Below are 21,764 nucleotides of genomic sequence, written 5' to 3'. Positions count from 1 at the left end.
TGGGTTTCTGGTCGGCTTGGGTATGCAGAACCCACCACTCTAGACAGGGCAAGTAAGTTAAACACCTAAGATAACCAATGCTCACCCCCAGTAGCCTTGGCACAGAGCAATCACGCTTATCCCCAGAGACCACGTGTAAACACACTAGTGACACAATAAATACACCACAAAGGAAACTCCACAACAAGTTATATAAAAATAAAAGGTATTGCACAAAACATCATTAGACCACAAATAACATGTATCAGTAATACCCTGCTACACAAGGAGTTGTCAGACCATCACATAAGTTGTTAGTATTCTGCAAAAATAAGCAGTGGCCAGATCATCATCATCACCAAAGTGAATATACGTAGAATGAAACATTCCCCAAATGGCAGATCATCATTATCCCCAGAAAAGCACATGTCCTAATAAACACCTTTTCATGAATGCCAAGACCTCATCATGAATGCAACATAAGGGGAAAAATGTACATCTTGCATAGGTCATAGAAGCATTACTGTGCATATTGGGCAATGATCATAAACAGTACAGTGGAACCAACATGGTATAGTTCATAAATTCTGTACATACTATGCCAGTCCTCACACTCATTACCCTGAAAATGCAAAGTAAAACATTGACAGACCTTATAAAAATAATAGGGCATGAAATATAACGCATAGGAAGCATATCATATAGGGTCTTCCAGAATGTACACCCTTTAAGATAGTATGGGACCAAGGCGATAGGTATCATCCACCCTATGCTTGTAAGGAAGTGATCACAGACCTTTCAATAACTACATAGGGCACAGTGTACTCCTTTTAGGTGCTATCCGATAGGTGAGTGCAAAACATAGGGCATTGGGGTTTCTGCAACAGTTATCGCAGTAATCCCCATTGTCCCAAAATACATCCACCTCTCTTAGAGGCTTTATAGGCACTTTGACCAGAAGCCCCTTCACTCCTACCCAGTTACTGAAGGTAATCCACCAAAGGAGAGTCCTTCGAGACCGGGATGGCAGATGTGACTGGTCCGGGTGGCTGGTCTGCACCACGAGGCCAGAAACAGGACCAGGGCCTCGCTGAGGTCGCACGCATGGTGAGTGGAGGCGGGAGAACCTTTCCCTCCTTCCTGTGTACAAGGCGACCTGGCAGGCAGCTCAGGAAGGCCCTATGCACCCTCCAGCGATGTGGTGGTAATCCAGCACCAGATGGGTTCACAGGCTTCGCAGGTGGTGCCTACTTCTTCAATTTAGCACAGGGAGCAGCTTCGGACTACGAAGGGGGCCGGCGCGGCTGCCCTCGCCTGCCCGCCCGCAGCGCCACTGAAGCAGGGCTTCTTCACTCGCCTGAGGCGATCCCGAGACTGCAAAGCCAGACCCCCTGTTTGGTAGCAGCTTGGCCCAGCAACCGCATGGCAACTCCTTGTTTGACGACGATGCTTGCAGGGGGCAGGTGCCTTGGCACAACACACTGCCCAGGACTGCTGCACGTTGCAATTTCCTTTGTGGGATGGGCCACCATGGGGGAAACACCAGCCACTGTCTCTGAAGATAGAAGCGCTCCACACACCCTATCTAGTATGGTGAAGCAGCACTTGCCCTGCACTGACCTTGGGATTTATCGCGAGTAGCAGGCAATTACAACTCCCCAGTGAGCATGCTGCTGCCGGACCCGCAATGGTTAGGGTCCCACGGCAGAGTTGTGGGCAGGCAATCTATTGGGGACCTGAGTTTACAAGATCTGGGGTGGGGGGGCAGGCCATCTGCCCCAGGAGAACACTGGACACAGGACATAGAAGGGGTAGCAGGAAGGCCAGCACATCAAGGTTCTGGTAAACAGGTGGCAATCCTTCCTGCAGCCCAACCAAACAGGTCAATCCTAATGGTGGTTCCTGGCAAAGCAGCAGTCCTTTGGCAACCCCTGAGTCAAGGGACAATCCAGATGAGTCCTTTGTGCAGTCCAGCAATCCTTCTGACAGAGGGTTCTCTCCCAGTTCCAAAGTGCTCTGATGCCTCATATACTTATACTCAGGCAATGCCTTTGTTCAGGGGGTAGCTTCAAAGGAGTCCTTTCAAGTCAGGCAAAACACCCTCTCAACCCAGCCCAGTCTCCAGAAATTAGTAGGGGGTAATCAGTCCATTGTGTGATGGCAGGACACAGCGTATTCACATGAAAGGTGTGAACGACCCTCTCCCTCCCCAGCCCAGGAAGACTATCAGTATCCAGATATAGCAACGCCACCCCTCATAGATCAGACAAAACCACTTAGCCATATGAAAGGACATTTCCAATGCAATCCTATACGAGGAGCAGCACCCCCAGTGAGAAACTAAATAGTCTGTTTGTCACTACTAGGACATGTAGTACATAAAGACATGTCCTACCTTTTTACACACAGCACCCTGCCCATTGGGCTATCGAGGGCCCACCATGGGGTTGCTTAGGTGTAGCAAAAAGAGATTTTAGGCCTTTGGAAGTAGTATGACTTGCCAAGTCATGGTGCAGTAAGGCTGCAGTGGTGAGCCTGAGACAGGTTTGAAAAGCTTCTTCTGTTGGTGGTGCAAGCTGACCAGCAGGCCCACTAGTAGCATTTCATTTACAGGCCCTGGGTAAAAGAGATACCACTGTACAAGGGACTTACAGATAAATTAAATGTGCCAATCAGGTGTAAGCCAACCATACCAAGTTTAGAAGAGAGCGCACATGCACTTTAGTACTGATCAGCAGTGATAAAGTGCTCAGAGACCTGAAGCCAACAAAAAGAGGGTCAAAAAAATAGGAGGAGGAAGGCAAAAATGTTTGGGAATGACCCTGCAAAAAGAGCCAGTTCCAATACATTTCCATAAAGAAAACACTCACTCTAAATCAATCTTTCTTCAGCTATCTCAACCCACATAAGGAAATAACGAGTTTTCAGTCAGTCAGCACCACCTTTATGTACATATCAATCATGTCTATGTTAAGCAAGTGACGCAAGAGCTTCCCCACAGTTAAAATAATCCTACAAAAAGGGACTTTATGTTTAGCAACAGATTTTCTATCAAAGTGAACAACAATGATGGTGAGCAGGGTTGTACCTCTAAAAGAAAAACCGGGATAAACCCTGTGATAAATTACTGAATATTAACGAAAATTCAGATATCAAAGTACCATATCTTAAAAATACACACGTCCGGTTTCTTCCTACGCCTCACTTGGTTTCACAGTATATGTAGGACCATGGGTGTGCGGTGGGCTATATGAACACCATCTTGGTCCCCAGTATATATGCACGTAGTAGAAAGAGGACTTCAGCCATCACGTCACAAGTATATGGTGTGTTTACTGGGCACCATCTTGGTCCCTCGCTTTATCACCTGTAATAAAAAGAGGGCTACTACAGTAGGTAACCATGCTACAATCCATAAACACCACTTTGTATACCCTCAAGCCCACTAAGACTTGTTACAAAAATCCAACATATCTCGAGTCATCTAATCCAACCAAGCCTTCTCATATATATAAAATTAGTGACTGAAAACACAATTCTGCAGCATCTAACCACATCCACCAGTATTCTGCAGTTAACCAAGTCTGAAGTGAAAATGTTGAACCTGCAAAAGATATTCATCAAATCAGCACCATGTTGCTCTCATTGTAAAACTAAAGGTGGGGGTAATTATTACCTGAGGAAAAACAAGCTGAGATTACAAGTAGGAGAACATACTGATTGTTGCATTACAGCAAAAGGGGAGTTAGATTAATCTCCTAGAAAATACTGCTGTGCATAATCAACATTTAAGATTATATCTATGCCCTTTAATGTCATGATCCACCACGCTTCCAATCACAGTAGGCACAATTCCCTGTTCACTCCTTTAGGGTCAGCACCTATATTGTCCATGACATGGAATCAGAAATAACAATGTGGTTCCTTGACTTCACAAGTCTATATGTAGACTGCAGTAAGATATTTCATATTACCCATTTTGGCATCTCAGATGTTACGAAATTCTCCTTTAAACACCTAATGGTACCACCCCACATATGTTTTCCACATGTACCTAACAAGACCTATACTACATGTTTGAAGTCAAGTTGGTCTTGATCCTGTATTCTAGACTACTATTATAGCTGAAGGACTGTTTTTCGTCTACCACCAGCCTGCACATGGTGCAGGGTTCACATAAAAACAAATTAAAATTGAGTCCCACCAGTGGGGAGATGTTTCATGGGCCATGGGTAGGTAGGGCTAATGATACTCTTAATAGTTCTGTCCCTCCAGTAAGTGACATTAGAATGTGATGTAAGCCTCCCTTCATCACTGCCATATGTTGTAATAAATGTAATACAGTTCTTTTTAGTTTTTATTCCCATTACCTTTTAAGTACCATTTCTCAATCTAAACACAGTGCCTTTTAGCCCATTTTTCTGTTGCAGAGTGGTAATGAATCTCCATTTCATATCTGTAAAGTTCTTTCTAAATTCCTCATTATTACTGCAATTTCTCCTTCCAAGTGTAAGATCTTTACTATGTGGTCTTATGAATACAAATGATTTGTTATGTATTGTGTTATTTGTAGCCCTGAGTAAGTATATAAATATGAAAATGTGTTGGCTAGAGTGGAAACCAAGGAGTAAAGAGAATTAACAGAAAACATTTTTTAGGGAGCTCAAGGGTATTGGTGCATCTGATTTATGTCTTAGTGGAGACAAACTTCATTGAAATGGAGCCTGAGTTCTCATTCAGCCAAGACTATGGTCCGTTCATCTGATTTAAATTCAGGTGGACCATAGTTTGACGACTGCATGGAAAGCCCTGTCTCTGCCGTGGTCAAACTCCTCTGACTGAGTTAGGGTTGTGGAAGGTTTAGCTATATGTCAGCCCACCTAATTTAGATGGTCGACATCTAATGGACTACCACTTAAAGTCAACATTAGAAGACAGTATTAATTTTAAAAAAAATAGATTAAGGAAAGAAATCAGTAGCAACTTCAAACATTATATTTAAACAACAATTTAACAACATAAACAATAATAACATTAACCCCTACGGTGCCTTGGACGAGATCACCTTGTCCTGCTCCCAGGGCTTCTCCCCCCCCCCCCCACCCCCCCCCCCCCTTCTCCAGTGGGGGATGGAAGGGGAAGCCCTTCCCCTTCCACCCTCCCAAATGCACCCTGACAATCACAGAGGGCCTCCTCCATCGCGCTGGAAGCTCAGTTTACAGCGCGATCGAAAGAGAAATGCAAAGCATTTCTCTTTCGATCACGTGGAGGAGGCCAGAGAGGCTTCAAAGGGAAGGAAAGGAATTTCCTTCCCTTTTGAAGTCTGAAGTCTCACTGAGCGTTTCAAAAGCATCCGGCTTTTGAAACGCCCACTAGACACCAGGGATTTTTTTTTTAAATTAGAAATTGGCATAAGGGAGCGACCCCTTGGGCAAGGGTCGCTCCCAGGGGGGGCATTTTTTTGGAAGGCCTTTTCTGCCCCCCCGGGGGCAAATCGGCCTATTATTAGGCTGATCTGCCCCTAGGGGGGGCAGAAACCTCTAGGCACCAGGGATCATTTTTTTGTTTGTTGGTTTGTTTTTGTTTTATTTTGGTTTTTTTTACAGGTGGAGAGTGACCCTTTAGACAAGGGTCGCTCCCCTAGAGGGCAAATTATATTTAGGCCATTTCTGCCCCCCTTGGGGGCAGATTGGCCTATTTTTATGAGGCCAATCTGCCCACAAGGGGGACAGAAAACACTAGACACCAGGGAGTTTTTTTATTTTATTTTTTTATGTGAATTTCATGCAAGGGGAGTGACCTCTTAGGCAAGGGTCGCTCCCCTAAGGGGCAAATTTATTTTAGGCCATTTCTTATTTTTATTTTTTCCTGATTTTCCACGCTGTTACCGTTCAATTTTCTGCCAAAGTAAACAATTTTTGTTTTACTCCTCCATATATTGTGATGTGGTACTTATGTTTTTATGGGCTTCTGTTTTTGAAAATATAGTTGCATAGTGATCAGTAATTGTAACAATGATATGTCACTACATTCTCTGAAGATTTCTACATTTTTCACCCACAATCATATCTTTATATGTACTGCACCACTAACTTATGTTCTTTTTTCATTAAAAAAAAAAACTGCAACCTCAAACATTGCATTTTTTAATCCACAATTAAGTTATAATATGCCTTCAAACATGGTTCCATGACTGTTTGTAAAATTACATATTCCTTGTACACACCTTTCCTAACTGTGAGCACAGTGTTTTACTCTACAAATGGCTATATCTCCATTCAAACATCTAATAGGGGTAAAATATGTGCATAGTAAGGTTCATAAAAACCCTAGGCCTTGTATAAACAGATTGCAGATGCTTTGTTTTTAATTTCAGAAACGCTGCCTCTTACTTATCACCATGTATTGGATGTTGTGTTAAAAAAACAAATGGGGTTATTACAACTTTGGAGGAGGTGTTAATCCTTCCCAAATGTGACGTATATACCACCAGCCGTATTACGAGTTCCATAGGATATAATGGACTCGTAATACGGCTGGTGGTATATCCGTCACTTTTGGGACGGATTAACACATCCTCCAAAGTTGTAATAACCCCCACAATGTTCAATCTGTATGTAGTTATATCTCGCCAAAATCTAAAGTATACCTCTCGATTTTTTTATTAACAAACTTGCACCTCTCCAAACAGCTTTTCATTCATTAAATATTGTATAGAATAAGTTTAACAGTAGTGAACTTACTGACACTTCTCAACAAAACTCATCAAGTATATTTCAAATTACCTGAACCTAAAGCAGTTTCTTTTATACAGCTGAAGACACCATTCTTTCTCCGTTCCAAATTCAGTCAGTTCTGCTGAACTGACTGAATTTCCTTCTCCAAATCACCCAGAACAATCTGAGCTCTCCCTGGTTCTGCACATTATCACATCACAGCATTTCTTCTACCATGCAGTAAGAATGGTAACTTTTGGTTGAGCCTTGCCCTTTTTTTTTCTTCTCCCCATCCCATTTGATTTTGCAGTACTCTTGTGGATTGCATAAAACACCTTGTGGCAGGTGCAGTAATTTTCCATGTGGGTCTTGCGAGAGGCTTGTGGGATCGTAAAACACCTTGTGATAGGCTCAGTAATTTTCCATCAGGTCTCATCAGCCTCTTGTGAGATGGCATGTGTCCATGCTGCAAGCTTTACTCCCTGAAGCTTGTGAGCTGCTCTTGCGAGTGTCTTGTGGAATCACAACAATTATAGTGAAATAGTAGTATGTGGGATGGAGTATCTTCTCTACTGATACATATCTCTTTTATGACTGGTGTGTGAAGAAGGGTGTGGGGATAGACTTGCCTCTCAACACAGACCTCTGTCTCCGATGACATGTTTACACAGTAGTGTGTATGGAAGGACTGGCCTCTTCAGTGAGACCCCTCTCTTAGATGATGGGTGTGTGTAGTAGGGTGTGAGGAGAGATTGGCCTGTTACCTCAGGTCTCTCTCCTAAAAGAAAGGTGTGCATAGTGAGGTGTATACATGGACTGCCCTCTCCTTCTAGACCTCTGTTTCTCAGATGACAGGTTTGCGTAGTAGGGTGTATGGAGAGAGACTGCTTCTCCACTGGCTCATCTCTCAGATGACGAGTGTACGTATGAGGGTGTGTACATGCACTGGCCTCTTCTGTCAGATCTCTGTCTCACATAATGACTGCGTATTAGGGTTTGTACATGGGCTACCTCTCCTGTCAGAACTCTTTCTCAGATGACAGGTGTGCGTAGTAGGGTGTCTGGATTGTCTGGCCTTTCCTTTCAGCTCTCTCTCAGATGACAGATGTAAGTAGTAGTGAATGGAGAGGGACTGTCCTCACTACTAACACCCCTCTCTCTGATAATTGGTGGGCATAGTAGGGTGTGGGAAGAGACTGTACCCTACTCACAACTCTTACAAAGCAGATGGGTGTACATAGTACACTCTGACCAACATCATCACCATTAATACTGCTTCTTACAGTAGTAAGTGTGCATACTACAGTCTATTAAAAGATTCCTAGTCCTTTTAATGTTTACGATCCTGCAAGAGTCTTGCGAGATTATAGCCTTTTTTTAAAAAATGGGAATTAAGCATCTACTCATCACAGTACTCATCTTTTACACACTTCCTCTCAAAACCAGTGATCACAATATACATTCCTACTAACGGAGTGTAATCCGAACTCATCCACCCCTTTTTACTATTCACAATTATGTGAGAGTCCAGCAAGATCATAAAAATGTGTTAAAATAAATATACATTTATTTTCTTCACAGTAGTTATCCCTTAGACACTTATTCTCGAAATCTAAAGGTACAACATGCCTTTCTGCTGCCCCCTTATGCAGGTTTTTTAATTACATTTTCCGCAACAACTCTGATTTTTCACAGTCAGTAATGTCCACTATTTCATTTCTAACATCCCAACAGGCAGACAAAGTGTTTTCTCTCGCAAGACTGGTTAAAGCCTCTCGCTCCCACAAGAGCCAGAAGGCTTCCAGGAAAAACTGGCCTCTCGACCAATCAAGTTTTTCGCCATTTCCTCCATTTTTATATTTGTGCTCCTGTGGAGCTCTCGTGAGCCCAACTGTCCAAATATACAATTATATTTTACCCTTAATTTCTCAAAAACTACTGAGCGGATTTGGTCCAAAGTCTTTGGACAAAGGTCTAGCTTCCTTTTGAATTTGGTGTAATTGCGTTAAGCAGCTTTTGCTGTAGCAGAGTCTAAAGTAGTCTATGGAAAATGTCCCTCCTCTCCTTCCCCCCCCTCCTCCTTGGTTCCTATTTACTATTGTAGTGGCTCAGTAGTAAATATTCTAGCACCATCGTTCCCAACCTGTGGTCTGGGGAACCCCGGGGGGCCGCAAAGCCTCCTCAGGGTATCCTTTAAGAAAATGTAATAACATTAATCAATCAATCAAGCAAATTTCTTAAGCGTGCTACTCACCTGGTAGGGTCTCAAGGTGCTGGGTGTGGAGGGGGAGGGAGACAGGAGGTGGGGGTTACTGCTCGAAAAGCCATGTTTTGAGGTGCTTTCTGAAAGTTAGGAGGTCCTGGGTCTTGTCTAGGTTGGTGGAGAGGGAGTTCCAGGTTTTGGCGGTGAGGTGGGAAAAGGATCTGCCGCCAGAGGTGGTGCGTTGGATGTGGGGGACTGTTGCGAGGGCAAGGTCAGCAGAGCAAGAGCAGTCGAGTCAGGTTGTGGAAGTTGATTCGTTCGTTGAGGTCAGCCGGTCCGTTGTAATGGAGGGCTTTGTGAGCATGGATTAGGATTTTGAAAATGATCCTTTTGTTGATGGGCAGCCAGTGTATTGATATGAGGTGGGCGGAGATGTGCTCATGGCGAGGGAGGTTGCGGATGAGATGTGCGGCTGCATTCCGGAGGCGCTGGAGTTTTCTCTGAAGCATGGCTGTGGTCCCTGCGTAGAGGGCATTGCCGTAGACCAGTCTGCTGTTTGAGGGTGTGGGCGACCGTTCTTCTTGTTTCCAAAGGAATCCATTTGAAAGTCTTGCGTAGCATGCAGAGGGTGTTGAAGCAGGAGGATGATAACGCATTGATTTGCTGAATCATAGACCGAGATGAGTCCAGTATGATGCTGAGATTGCGTGCGTGGGTGGTCCTAGGGTGGTGGGCCACCAAGAGTCGTTCAATGCTGTCTTTTTGGGACTGACGATGATGATCTCAGTTTTTTCTGACTTCAATTTGAGTTGGCTTGCTATCATCCAGTTAGCGATGGCGAGGAGTCCGGCGTGTAGGTTATTCTTGGTGGTAGATGGGTTCCTCGTGAGGGAGATAATGAGCTGGGTGTCGTCAGCGTATGAAATGTTGAGGCCGTGGGGGCGGATGATGCTGGCGAGCGGAGCCATGTAGATATTGAAAAGGCTGGGGCTGAGGGAGGATCCTTAGGGGACCCCACAGATGGTTTTGGTGGCTGTAGACCGGTAAGGACAGAGGCAAACTCTTTGGGTTCTTTCGGAGAGGAAGGTGGTGAGCCAGTCCAGGGCTTTGTGGCGCATTCCGGCATCGGAATTCCAATAATGACTCAGTGGGGGGTACCTGGGTTCCGGTACTGATAAAGTGAGGATCCACAGAAGTCAAAAGGTTGGGAACCAGTAATGTAGCAGGATTTCAGCCAAAATTGCCAGTGTTGTCATTAAAGATATAGCCAATAGGCAACTCTTTGAAGATTTTCTGTCATTCTTTGTTCTTGATGTCACCTTTCTCATCCCTTGGTCCTACTGTGTCAATTTCATTCTGTGAAAAAGATTGGCACATTTTTTTTAAGCAGGGAAATCCACTTAGATGGTGATGAATTTTCAAGTCTTGCCCTGGCTGATTAACTTTTGCCTTTACAGATGTTTCCTGCCTCTTTGTGTCAACATTGCTATTAGACTTTATTTGGCTACCTCACTAAACCTGAAATTAAAGTTCGAGAGGTGCTACTACCATTCAGCTACAAGGGACATCTTTTTCTTCCACAAGTTCACCCTGGTTTTACAAACCAAATTGGTACTCTGTCATTCCTCCATTGTGGTTTAGTGCGTTTATTTTTTTGTATGTTTTCAACATGGGATAAGGTGATCAGAGCTAGGGAAGAAAATAACATACACCTATTACCGTAGTTCTGCAAGCGTGCATGACATTTCCTTTGTATATGGGCCTGACAAGTGTATGTTAATTATAAAAAGATAGATCGTTGACACGCCATGCAGATGCATCATCTTGACTAATAAGAGTATAAAGGTCACAAGATCTTTGGATTGTATACCAGACACATTGTGTACTACTTACTAAAGTGCAAGTCAGGCAAAAAAACATTCTTCAGCTTCTATACTTGCACCCTACCCACTTAATTAATCTGTTGTGACTGCTTCTGTTCTTTTTCCGCAGGCGATGGATCATTTGAATTCATTCATTGCAGACTGCGACAGACGAACCGAGGTGGCTAAGAAACGGTTAGCGGAAACGCAGGAAGAGATTAGTGCTGAAGTGGCTCTTAAGGTACTTTTCTCTCTCTCTGATTCTTTTTGGTTATGATTCTCAGTGCAATATTTTGTTCCAATTGTTCCTCTTTGTATTTCTAGCTCATCTGTCACCTCTTTCCCAGGTATTGGTAAGAAGCTCACAGCAGCTTGCAGGATGAGTAGGCTTTGGTGCATATCTGTGAAAATAGCAGACAGGCCGGCAGGACTGGGACCAATTCAGATGCTTCTTCCTCGGGCTATGCTTTTTTCGGCTCTCGAGTGTCCTCCTTAACAGGTCAGCAGGAATCTGATTTCCTGGTGCCAGGGGCTCCCCCAAGTACTGAATTTGGGGGCGTTTTGGGGAGTGGAGACTAGTAGCCAATGGGCTACTTACCCCTGGGGTCACTACACCCCACTATATGCCCATTTCCTGTGGTAAGTGGGCATAACCCTGTCCCAGACTAACAAATCTGCCAACACCAAGATGGCAGATATCTAAATGTTGTGTCCACATTAGGGAGCTCATCTTAGGGGTGAGACTGACCTGAGGAGTGGACACACCTCTCTGAATACTACATTTCCCACCTGTCCAAGTGCCAAATGAGCCCTGGGGAAAGAGGGTCTGCCTCTCAACTTTGAGTGAAGTCAGATCTGCATATCAAGGGTGATGGGCTTCTTTGAAGCCCCCGGCCTTTCAATGCAGATTCACAGGTCATCTTATTGGGTGAGGTGTGTAAACACCTTTCCCAGAGCAGGCTTTGTGGTTGACCGCCTGAGATCAAAGGCTCTCACCCTAGGAGGTCAGACTCTTGTCTGGTGGTGGCAGGTTGGCTAAAACTGGTCAGTTCCCATGAAGGTAGTTGATAGGTTTTCAGGGGGCACCTCTAAGGTGCCCTCTGCGTGCATGTATTATTAAATCCTTCACTGGCACCAGTGAGGGGTTATAAATACGAGATGTTTGATACCAAATATCCCTATTTACATTGAAGCCATCATGTAGCTGGGGAACTCATACTGACCAGTGTCCAGCATTTCCTTAAAATGGCTTCTCTGTTCAATCACTATTTCTAAGAATCGACAAAGACATAGCAGGGACATATCTGCTTATGCAGATATGTTCTCACATGCAATATAATGCACCCTGCCATAGGGCTAGAAGTCTTGCTGTAGGGGTGACTTACATATATTGCATGCAGTGTTAGGGGATATGGCACACAGGCGGTGTGCTATGTCGTATTTACACTTTTAGCTGCACCAAGACACGCAGCCTGCAATGGCAGATTGTGTATTCTAGGTGAGGGGTCCCTAAGGGTGGCACAATACATGCTGCAACCTTTGGGGACTCTCTTTGGCACCCAAGCCCTAGGTACCAGGGGTACCATTTACTTGGGACTTAAAGGAGATCAAAAGTATTGCCAATTTGGGAATTTAGGGAAAGAGATCTGGCACTGGGGACCTGATTAGCCAGAACTCAGTGCACTTTCACTCAAAGTTGCATCGAATTCCAGGCAAAAAGTGTGGGTGACCATGTAAAAAATGGGGCACTTTCCTACAACTTGGTCTTGGCACTATTATGCTCAAAGTCCCTCTGGTCACAAAAGGAATTAATGATGTCGAGCAGCATCGGAGCCCCTTTGGTGATTTTGAAATCAGCAGGGTATCGTCAGCGAGAGGGGGGGGGGGGCAGTATCTTCCTCCCTCCAAGTTTGGGCGCATCACAAGATGTTCAAAAGGGAAATGCCCATTTTCTCAAAACATCCTCTTTAGCTTCCGCCTGGGCAGCTCTGCAAACGGCTCTGTTTACAACTCGCACAGAATACTGCACTTTATGTCCAGATAGCCTAACTACCTATCTCAAGGGAATGCCCTGTCAAAAGAATGGTCAGGATTGTTTACATATGAATTTCCTCGATCTCTCATGATAAGAATAATAAGTGCAAACAAACGAGCATAACAATGAATCTAATAATAACACAATTGTGGTTTTCAGATCTAGTGGACATGGTAATGGCACTATCAAAATACCAATGTGTTGCACAACCTGATGATAATACACGAGGGACGGACGTGTTATCCTAGACCATCCATGCGCGCAGCTTGACTCCTGAAGACTGTTTGGTTTACTAAATATATGCATGATAGTATTAAGAGAAGCCAGGAGATCAACTACATACAGATGCCATGCAGTCAAATGGACCAGCTTTGTTCACTGGTGCATGAAGAAAATCCTACTACTAAATAGTCCAACAGAGAACACTAACATAGTCTGATATCTGATGCACATACCCGATGCATAACTGGTGTACGCATTCATTAGACTTTATCTTGCGTCTATAGTGTCATATACTGAAAATACCTCTGGAAAGAACCTGTTTGTCATGCTTGTCATCAAAAGATCTTTGGAGTGAAGAAAATTGCACCACCAAGGTCTGTTCCTTTAAGAATCTGGTGCAAGCACAACTCATGGTGGTCCCATTTGAACCAGTACACAACACAAATGGTACCATTGCAAAGTGAATAGTGCAAACCATCCAGAGCTGCTACTCTTTAGCAGGGTAAACTCTGGATAACAGACCAGTCGCGCACTCCACCACGAAAAAGGGGGCCACACTAGCATTCATTGCAAATGTCTCCATAATTGACATGTGAGTGGCTGCTACATTGTCATCACTCCACACCTTCATAAAACATTACTTCATGGACATCCTTGAGGATAGAGAGGACCAAGCAGGGTAGAACGTCTTAAGATAACTTATTCTAACCACACACACAGTTCAATTCAGCTTCCCACAGTGATAAAATACTGCTTCATAATCTGTTGGCAGTGTGTTAAAAAAAAAAAAAATCATGCTGCAAATAACTACTTACCTGAAGTGTGTAGGAAAGTACCCTCTTTCTTGGCATGGTTACCTCAATTTTCTGCCTGCTGTCAGTGTGTTTGACTGTGCTCACTGGGATCCTGTTAACCAAGACCCCAGTGATTATGCTCTCTCACTTCAAACTTGGTCACTTGTTCCATTTACACCCCACATTTGGCATACTGGTGCCCCCATGTAAGTCCCTAATATATTGTACCCGGGGCATTAGGGTACCAGGGGATCCTCATGCGCTGCAGCATATATTATGCCACCCATGGGGAGCCCAAGCAAAGTGTATCTGTAGGCCTGCAATTGCAGCCTGTGTGAAAGAGTGCATGCACCCATTTCCCTACAGGTCACTGCGCCAGGTCACTGTAAATCACCCCTATGGCAGGCCCTCCCAGCCCAGAGGGCAGGGTGCCAGTACCTGTGTGTGAGGGCACCCCTGCACTAGCAGAGGTGCCCCCACGAACTCCAGTTCTATTTTCCTTGACTTCGTGAGTGCGAGGACAGCATTTAATCCATGTACTGGACATAGGTCACTACCTACGTCCAGCTACATAATGGTATCTTCGAACCTAGGCATGTCAGAATCATACCCCAATACTGTTGCCAGTATTGGAAGTATGATTCCATGCACTCTGGTGGCTCCTTAGAGGACCCCCAGCATTACTCCTACCAGCCTTATGGGGTTTTCCAGGCAATCTAAGCTGCTGCCACCCCTCAGACAGTTTTCTGCCCTCCTGCTGCTTCGACAGCTCAAGCCCAGGAAGGCAGAAAAAGGATTTCCCTTTTTTTGGGGGGTGGGGGGGGGGTGTAGGTAACAACCTCTTCCTTTGGAAATAGGTGTTACATGGCTTCAGAGTAGCCCCCCCAAGCCACTGGTATGCTTTGAAGGGCACATTTTTTTGCCCTCTGTGTATAAACCAGTCTACACCGGTTCAGGGACCTCCAGTTCCTGCTCTGGCACAAAACACGACAATGGAAAGGGGAGTGACCACTCCTCTGTCCATCACATCCCAAGGGTGGTGCCCAGAGCTCCTCCTGTGAGTCCCTGAGTTCTGTCATCCTGAATCCAAGGTTGGCAGGAACCTCCGGGAGCGTCTGAATGGACAGATCAGGCAGGTGACGTCAGAGCCCCCTCTTGATAGGCAGTCGCCTGGCTAGGGGAACCAATCTCCTTTTCAGGGCTATTCAGGGTCTCTCTCATGGATGGGTCCTCTGATTCATTTCGGAAGATTCCAGCTGGACTTCTCTGCAACCTCTGCTTAGACTTCTAGCCACTGGAACCGCGACAGGACCCTCCAGGAACCGACAATCTGCATCCACAACAAAGTCCCAGCCTTGTCACAGAGTGGGATGCGGTCAGTGAGACTGCTGACCCCACCCCACTCTGTGACGAAGTGTCACTGATTGACACTCGCCCTGGGCACTTCACGGCTTAACCCTGAAACGCCCAGGGAGAGTGTCGATTGATTATGTTTTCCTCGTCACCCAGGGGAGGGCCTCGAGGCACCTTTGCTGAGCCGAGGAGGTCATGCCCATAGGAGCTGGGACCTCAGCCTAGCAAAGTTCAGCTCAGGCAGCCAGGAGTGTGCGTAAATCGGCCATGTCTGCTTCTGGCTGCCTGCGCTGAACATGGAGTGTGTCTGTCAGGCTGAACTTTGTTCAGCCTGACAAACACTCTTCATGAGGGGCAAAAGGTGGGGGGGGGGGGCATGGCCCTTCCGTCATAAAGGACGGGCTGCCACTGTCCAGGGGATCTTCAGGCTCTGTAGCCCCAGCACTCCTTCCTGCAACGCACAGCCATCTGCGTGCTTCTCATGTGGCGTGAGACCCTACTCCAGTTGTGCTGTGTGGGCTCCTCTGCGACTCCTGGTTCCTCATCCAGTGGGTCCCCTGTCAGGGCTCCCTCTTCTGTGGACTTTCTTCCACAGGTCTTCCTCTTCAGGAATTCACTGTTGGTTTCTTGCAGTGTTGTCTGGGTGTTGCATTTTTTCTTCTTTTCCTTCCTTCCTTTTGGGTGGTTTGGGGAAGATCCAGTAACTTACTCCTTTCTTCCTGATCACTGGAGGGCACTGTGGTACTTGCCTTTGGGGCTTCCTAGTACCCTTCTACACATTCCACTTACCTTGGTGGGGGCTCTGCATTCAATTTCCATTTTTTTTTGTGTGTATGGTTTGGGCTCCCCCTAGGATCACTACTGTCTGTTTGCATTTGCACTGTTTTCTATTGCTTTCTATGCCTATTTCTGATTAATATTGTACATATTTAGTGTTACTTACGTCCTACTGGAAGGTTGCCTCTTTAGTATTTTTTGGTAATTGTGTCACTAAAATAAAGTACTTTTTTTTTTTTGTTTTGTTTTTTGTAACACTGTTTATTTTCTTTTATGTGTGTAAGTGCTGTGTGACTACAGTGGTATTGCATGAGTTTTATATGCCTCATAGATAATCTTTGGCTGCTCATCCACAGCTACCTCTAGAGAGCCTGGCTTCTAGACACTGCCTACACAACTCTAATTGGGGATACCTAGACCGGGTATAAGGTGTAAGTACCTTAGATACCCACCACAGACCAGGCCAGCTTCCTACACAATAGTTTTGCAGCTTGACGATTTTTCTGGATTTACATGCAGCCCACCCACCTCCCCACTGAAAGGATATGTTTGCACAACAAGGAATAAAAGCAGTAGAATATATGTACAATAGTTATTAAAGTAGAAGAGGTTACCAGAGGGATGGAGGGGGGAATCTAAAGATGGTGAACATGCACTGGGGCATTGTGGGCTTACATTCAATGTCATGGGTGGATTGCATTCATCACCTATTAGTTGGCACCAAAAATGGGTCAAAAAAGTAGATAAAGTTCCAGACCCAACTGTCGGAGGCTAGCCTGGCTTGTAGTGGGTACCAGAGGTGCTTACACCTTAAGCCAGGTCCAGCTATCCCTTATTAATGTAGAAGAGGTGTTTCTAGCAGCTTAGGCTGATAGAAGGTAGCTATGGCAAAGCAGCTTAGGCTGAACTAGGAGAAATGCAAAGCTCCTACTATACCACTTATATCATATGCACAATATCATAAGAAAACACAAAACACAGTTACTAAAAATAAAGGTACTTTATTTTTATGACAATATGCCACAAGTATCTCAATGAGTACCCTCAGTAAGAAGGTAAGTACTATACACAAGTTATATGTACTGTAAGGAAATGCCTCCTTGGCATGGTTACCCCCTGACTTTTTGCCTTTGCTGATGCTATGTTTTGACTTGAAAGTGTGCTGAGGCCTGCTAACCAGGCCCCAGCACCATTGTTTTTTCCCTAACCTGTACTTTTGTATCCACAATTGGCACACCCTGGCATCCAGATAAGTCCCTTGTAACTGGTACCTCTGGTACCAAGGGCCCTGATGCCAGGGAAGGTCTCTAGGTGCTGCAGCATGTCTTATGCCACCCTGGAGACCCCTCACGCAGCACAGATACACTGCTTACCAGCTTGTGTGTGCTAGTGAGAACAAAATGAGTAAGTCGACATGGCACTCCCCTCAGGGTGCCATGCCAGCCTCTCACTGCCTATGCAGTATAGGTAAGACACCCCTCTAGCAGGCCTTACAGCCCTAAGGCAGGGTGCACTATACCATAGGTGAGGGCACCAGTGCATGAGCACTGTGCCCCTACAGTGCTAAGCCAAACCTTAGACATTGTAAGTGCAGGGTAGCCTTAAGAGTATATGGTCTGGGAGTCTGTCAAACACGAACTCCACAGCACCATAATGGCTACACTGAAAACTGGGAAGTTTGGTATCAAACTTCTCAGCACTATAAATGCACACTGATGCCAGTGTACATTTTATTGTGAAACACACCCCAGAGGGCACCTTAGAGGTGCCCCCTGAAACTGTATCCAACTATCTGTGTAGGCTGACTGGTTCCAGCAGCCTGCCACACTAGAGACATGTTGCTGGCCCCATGGGGAGAGTGCCTTTGTCACTCTGAGGCCAGTAACAAAGCCTGCACTTGGTGGAGATGCTAACACCTCCCCCAGGGCAGGAGCTGTAACACCTGGCGGTGAGCCTCAAAGGCTCACCCCTTTGTTCCAGCACCGCAGGACACTCCAGCTAGTGGAGTTGCCCGCCCCCTCCGGCCACGGCCCCCACTTTTGGCGGCAAGGCCGGAGAAAATAATGAGAAAAACAAGGAGTCGTCACTGGCCAGTCAGGACCGCCCCTAAGGTGTCCTGAGCTGAAGTGACTCTAACTTTTAGAAATCCTCCATCTTGCAGATGGAGGATTCCCCCAATAGGATTAGGGATGTGACCCCCTCCCCTTGGGAGGAGGCACAAAGAGGGTGTACTCACCCTCAGGGCTAGTAGCCATTGGCTACTAACCCCCCAGACCTAAACACGCCCTTAAATTTAGTATTTAAGGGCTTCCCTGAACCTAAGAATTTAGATTCCTGAAACTACAAGAAGAAGAGGACTGCTGAGCTGAAAAACCCCTGCAGAGGAAGAACAGAAGACACCAACTGCTTTGGCCCCAGACTCACCGGCCTGTCTCCTGCCTTCCAAAGAAACCTGCTCCAGCGATTGCTTTCCAAGGGACCAGCGACCAATGAATCCTCTGAGGACTGCCCTGCTTCACGAAAGACAAGAAACTCCCGAGGACAGCGGCACTGCTCCAAAAGAACTGCAACTTTGTTTCAAGGAGCAGTTTTAAAGACCCCTGCAACTCCCCGCAAGAAGCGTGAGACTTGCAACACTGCACCCGGTGACCCCGACTCGACTGGTGGAGAACCAACACCTCAGGGAGGACCCTCCGGCGACTCCACGACTGTGAGTAACCAAAGTTGTCCCCCCTGAGCCCCCACAGCGACGCTTGCAGAGGGAATCCCGAGGCTCCCCCTGACCGTGACTGTTTGAACTCCATTTCCCGATGGCTGGAAAAGACCCTGCACCCGCAGCCCCCAGCACCTGAAGGATCGGAACTTCTGTGCAGGATGACCCCCAGGAGGCCCTCTCCCTTGCCCAGGTGGTGGCTACCCCGAGGAGCCCCCCCCCTTGCCTGCCTGCATCGCTGAAGAGACCCCTTGGTCTCTCATTGAAAACCCGACGCGTGTTTGCACACTGCACCCGGCCGCCCCGCGCTGCTGAGGGTGTACTTTTTGTGCTGACTTGTGTCCCCCCGGTGCCCTACAAAACCCCCCTGGTCTGCCCTCCGAAGACGCGGGTACTTACCTGCTGGCAGGCTGGAACCGGGGCACCCCCTTCTCTCCATTGAAGCCTATGTGTTTTGGGCACCTCTTTGACCTTTGCACCTGACCGGCCCTGAGCTGCTGGTGTGATAACTTTGGGGTTGCTCTGAACCCCCAACGGTGGGCTACCTTGGACCCAAAACTGAAACCTCTAAGTGACTTACTTACCTGTTAAAACTAACATTACTTTACCTCCCCCAGGAACTGTGAAAATTGCACTAAGTGTCCACTTTTAAAACAGCTTATTGTGTTTTATGTAAAAAGTATACATGTTAATGAAATGATTCAAAGTTCCTAAAGTACTTACCTGCAATACCTTTCAAATGAGATATTACATGTAGAATTTGAACCTGTGGTTCTTAAAATAAACTAAGAAAATATATTTTTCTATAACAAAACCTATTGGCTGGATTTGTCTCTGAGTGTGTGTTCCTCATTTATTGCCTGTGTGTATGTACAACAAATGCTTAACACTACTCCTTTGATAAGCCTACTGCTCGACCACACTACCACAAAATAGAGCATTAGTATTATTTCTTTTTGCCACTATCTTACCTCTAAGGGGAACCCTTGGACTCTGCATACTATTCCTTACTTTGAAATAGTGCATACAGAGCCAACTTCCTACATGTACACAAACCAAAATTAGGTAAGTAATAGCAAGAAAAGTAATGCAAACAGTGTAGAATTACAATAGGTTGCAATAGGCAAGCATAGGTATAGGGGCAACACAAACCATATACTCCAAAAGTGGAATGCGAACCACGAATGGACCCCAAACCTATGTGAGCTTGTAGAGGGTCGCTGGGACTGTAAGAAAACAGTGAGGGTTAGAAAAATACCCCACCCCAAGACCCTGAAGAGTAGGAATAAAGTGCACCTACTACCCCCAGAGAGCACAGAAGTCGTGATAGGGGGATTCTGCAGGAAGAACACACACCAGCGACAACGGATTTCCAGACCTGAGTACCTGTAAGACAAGGGGACCAAGTCCAATAGTTGCAACAGTGTCGGGGGGGGGGGGCAGGAGCCCAGGAAACCCCAGCTGAAGGTGCAGGGAAGCTGCCACTGGTTGGAAGAAGCTTGGAGTTCTGCAAGAGAGAAGATGACTAGGAACTTCTCCTTTGGAAGACGGATGGCCCACGTCGCGATGAAGCTTGCAGCGGTGTTCCCACGCAGAAAAACCGCAAACAAGCCTTGCTAGCTGCAAGGGTCCCGGTAGAGGTTTTTGGGTGCTGCTGAGGACCCGGAGGGACCAGGATGTCGCCTTGTGGAGGAGGAGGAGACAGAGGGGGTGCTCAGCAACTCAGAGAGCTGTCACAGAGGCAGGCAGCACCCACAGAAGTACCCCAACAGGCACTTAGAAGAAAAGTGAACCGAAGTCCACGCGAAGTCACAAAAGGGAGTCCCACGACGCCGGAGGACAACTCAGAAGGTTGTGCACTGCAGGACGGAGTGCTGGGGACCCAGGCTAGGCTGTGTTCCACAAGATCCCTATGGGCTGCAGCATTTCTTTTGCCACCCATAGGGAGCTCTGACAATTCTTACACAGGCCTGCCACTGCAGCCTGCGTGAAATAACGTCCACGTTATTTCACAGCCATTTACCACTGCACTTAAGTAACTTATAAGTCACCTATATGTCTAGCCTTCACCTGGTGAAGGTTGGGTGCAAAGTTACTTAGTGTGTGGGCACCCTGGCACTAGCCAAGGTGCCCCCACATCGTTCAGGGCAAATTCCTCTGACTTTGTGAGTGCGGGGACACCATTACACACGTGCACTATACATAGGTCACTACCTATGTATAGCGTCACAATGGTAACTCCGAACATGGCCATGTAACATGTCTAAGATCATGGAATTGTCACCCCAATACCATTCTGGTATTGGGGGGACAATTCCATGATCCCCCGGGTCTCTAGCACAGAACCCGGGTAAGGTTAGACATATAGGTGACTTATAAGTTACTTAAGTGCAGTGGTAAATGGCTGTGAAATAACGTGGACGTTATTTCACGCAGGCTGCAGTGGCAGGCCTGTGTAAGAATTGTCAGAGCTCCCTATGGGTGGCAAAAGAAATGCTGCAGCCCATAGGGATCTTGTGGAACCCCAATACCCTGGGTACCTCAGTACCATATAAAAGGGAATTATATGGGTGTACCAGTATGCCAATGTGAATTGGTAAATTTAGTAACTGGCCTGTTAGTGACAAATTGGGAAAGCAGAGAGAGCATAACCACTGAGGTTCTGGTTAGCAGAGCCTCAGTGAGACAGTTAAGCATCACACAGGGAACACATATAGGCCACAAACGTATGAGCACTGGGGTCCTGGCTAGCAGGATCCCAGTGACACATAACAAACACACTGACAACATAGGGTTTTCACTATGAGCAATGGGCCCTGGCTAGCAGGATCCCAGTGAGACAGTGAAAACACCCTGACATATACTCACAAACATGCCAAAAGTTGGGGTACCAAGGCTAGAAAGAGGCTACCTTCCTACACCAACCATTTGATATTGCACAGTAAGACTTCAAGCTGCAAAACTGTTGTTACAGGTAAGTTACCTTTTCCTTCTAATGGATGACTGCTTCTTTCATTTCCAACTTAGACCTTCACTGGTATTACATGGTGTTGCACGATGTCTGTTACAAATCAGCACAGCCTTTTTTTATTTTATTCATTTATTTTGTC

General features: G+C 46.1%; 1 protein-coding gene across 3 annotated transcripts in view; it reads left to right on the top strand.

Moving 5' to 3' along the window:
* The window catches only part of LOC138292552 (putative RNA-binding protein Luc7-like 2), a 311,074-nt gene that overhangs the window by 112,751 nt on the left and 176,559 nt on the right, over window positions 1-21,764 (top strand). For all 3 annotated transcript variants that reach the window (XM_069231227.1, XM_069231228.1, XM_069231229.1), the window contains one exon: window positions 10,891-11,001. In XM_069231227.1, the coding sequence (XP_069087328.1) occupies window positions 10,891-11,001 (111 nt within the window). The remainder of the gene's footprint in view (window positions 1-10,890; window positions 11,002-21,764) is intronic.

The sequence above is a fragment of the Pleurodeles waltl genome, chromosome 4_2 (assembly GCF_031143425.1).
Source record: "Pleurodeles waltl isolate 20211129_DDA chromosome 4_2, aPleWal1.hap1.20221129, whole genome shotgun sequence".
Lineage (NCBI taxonomy): Eukaryota > Metazoa > Chordata > Amphibia > Caudata > Salamandridae > Pleurodeles > Pleurodeles waltl.
This window is presented reverse-complemented; position numbering and strand designations above follow the sequence as displayed.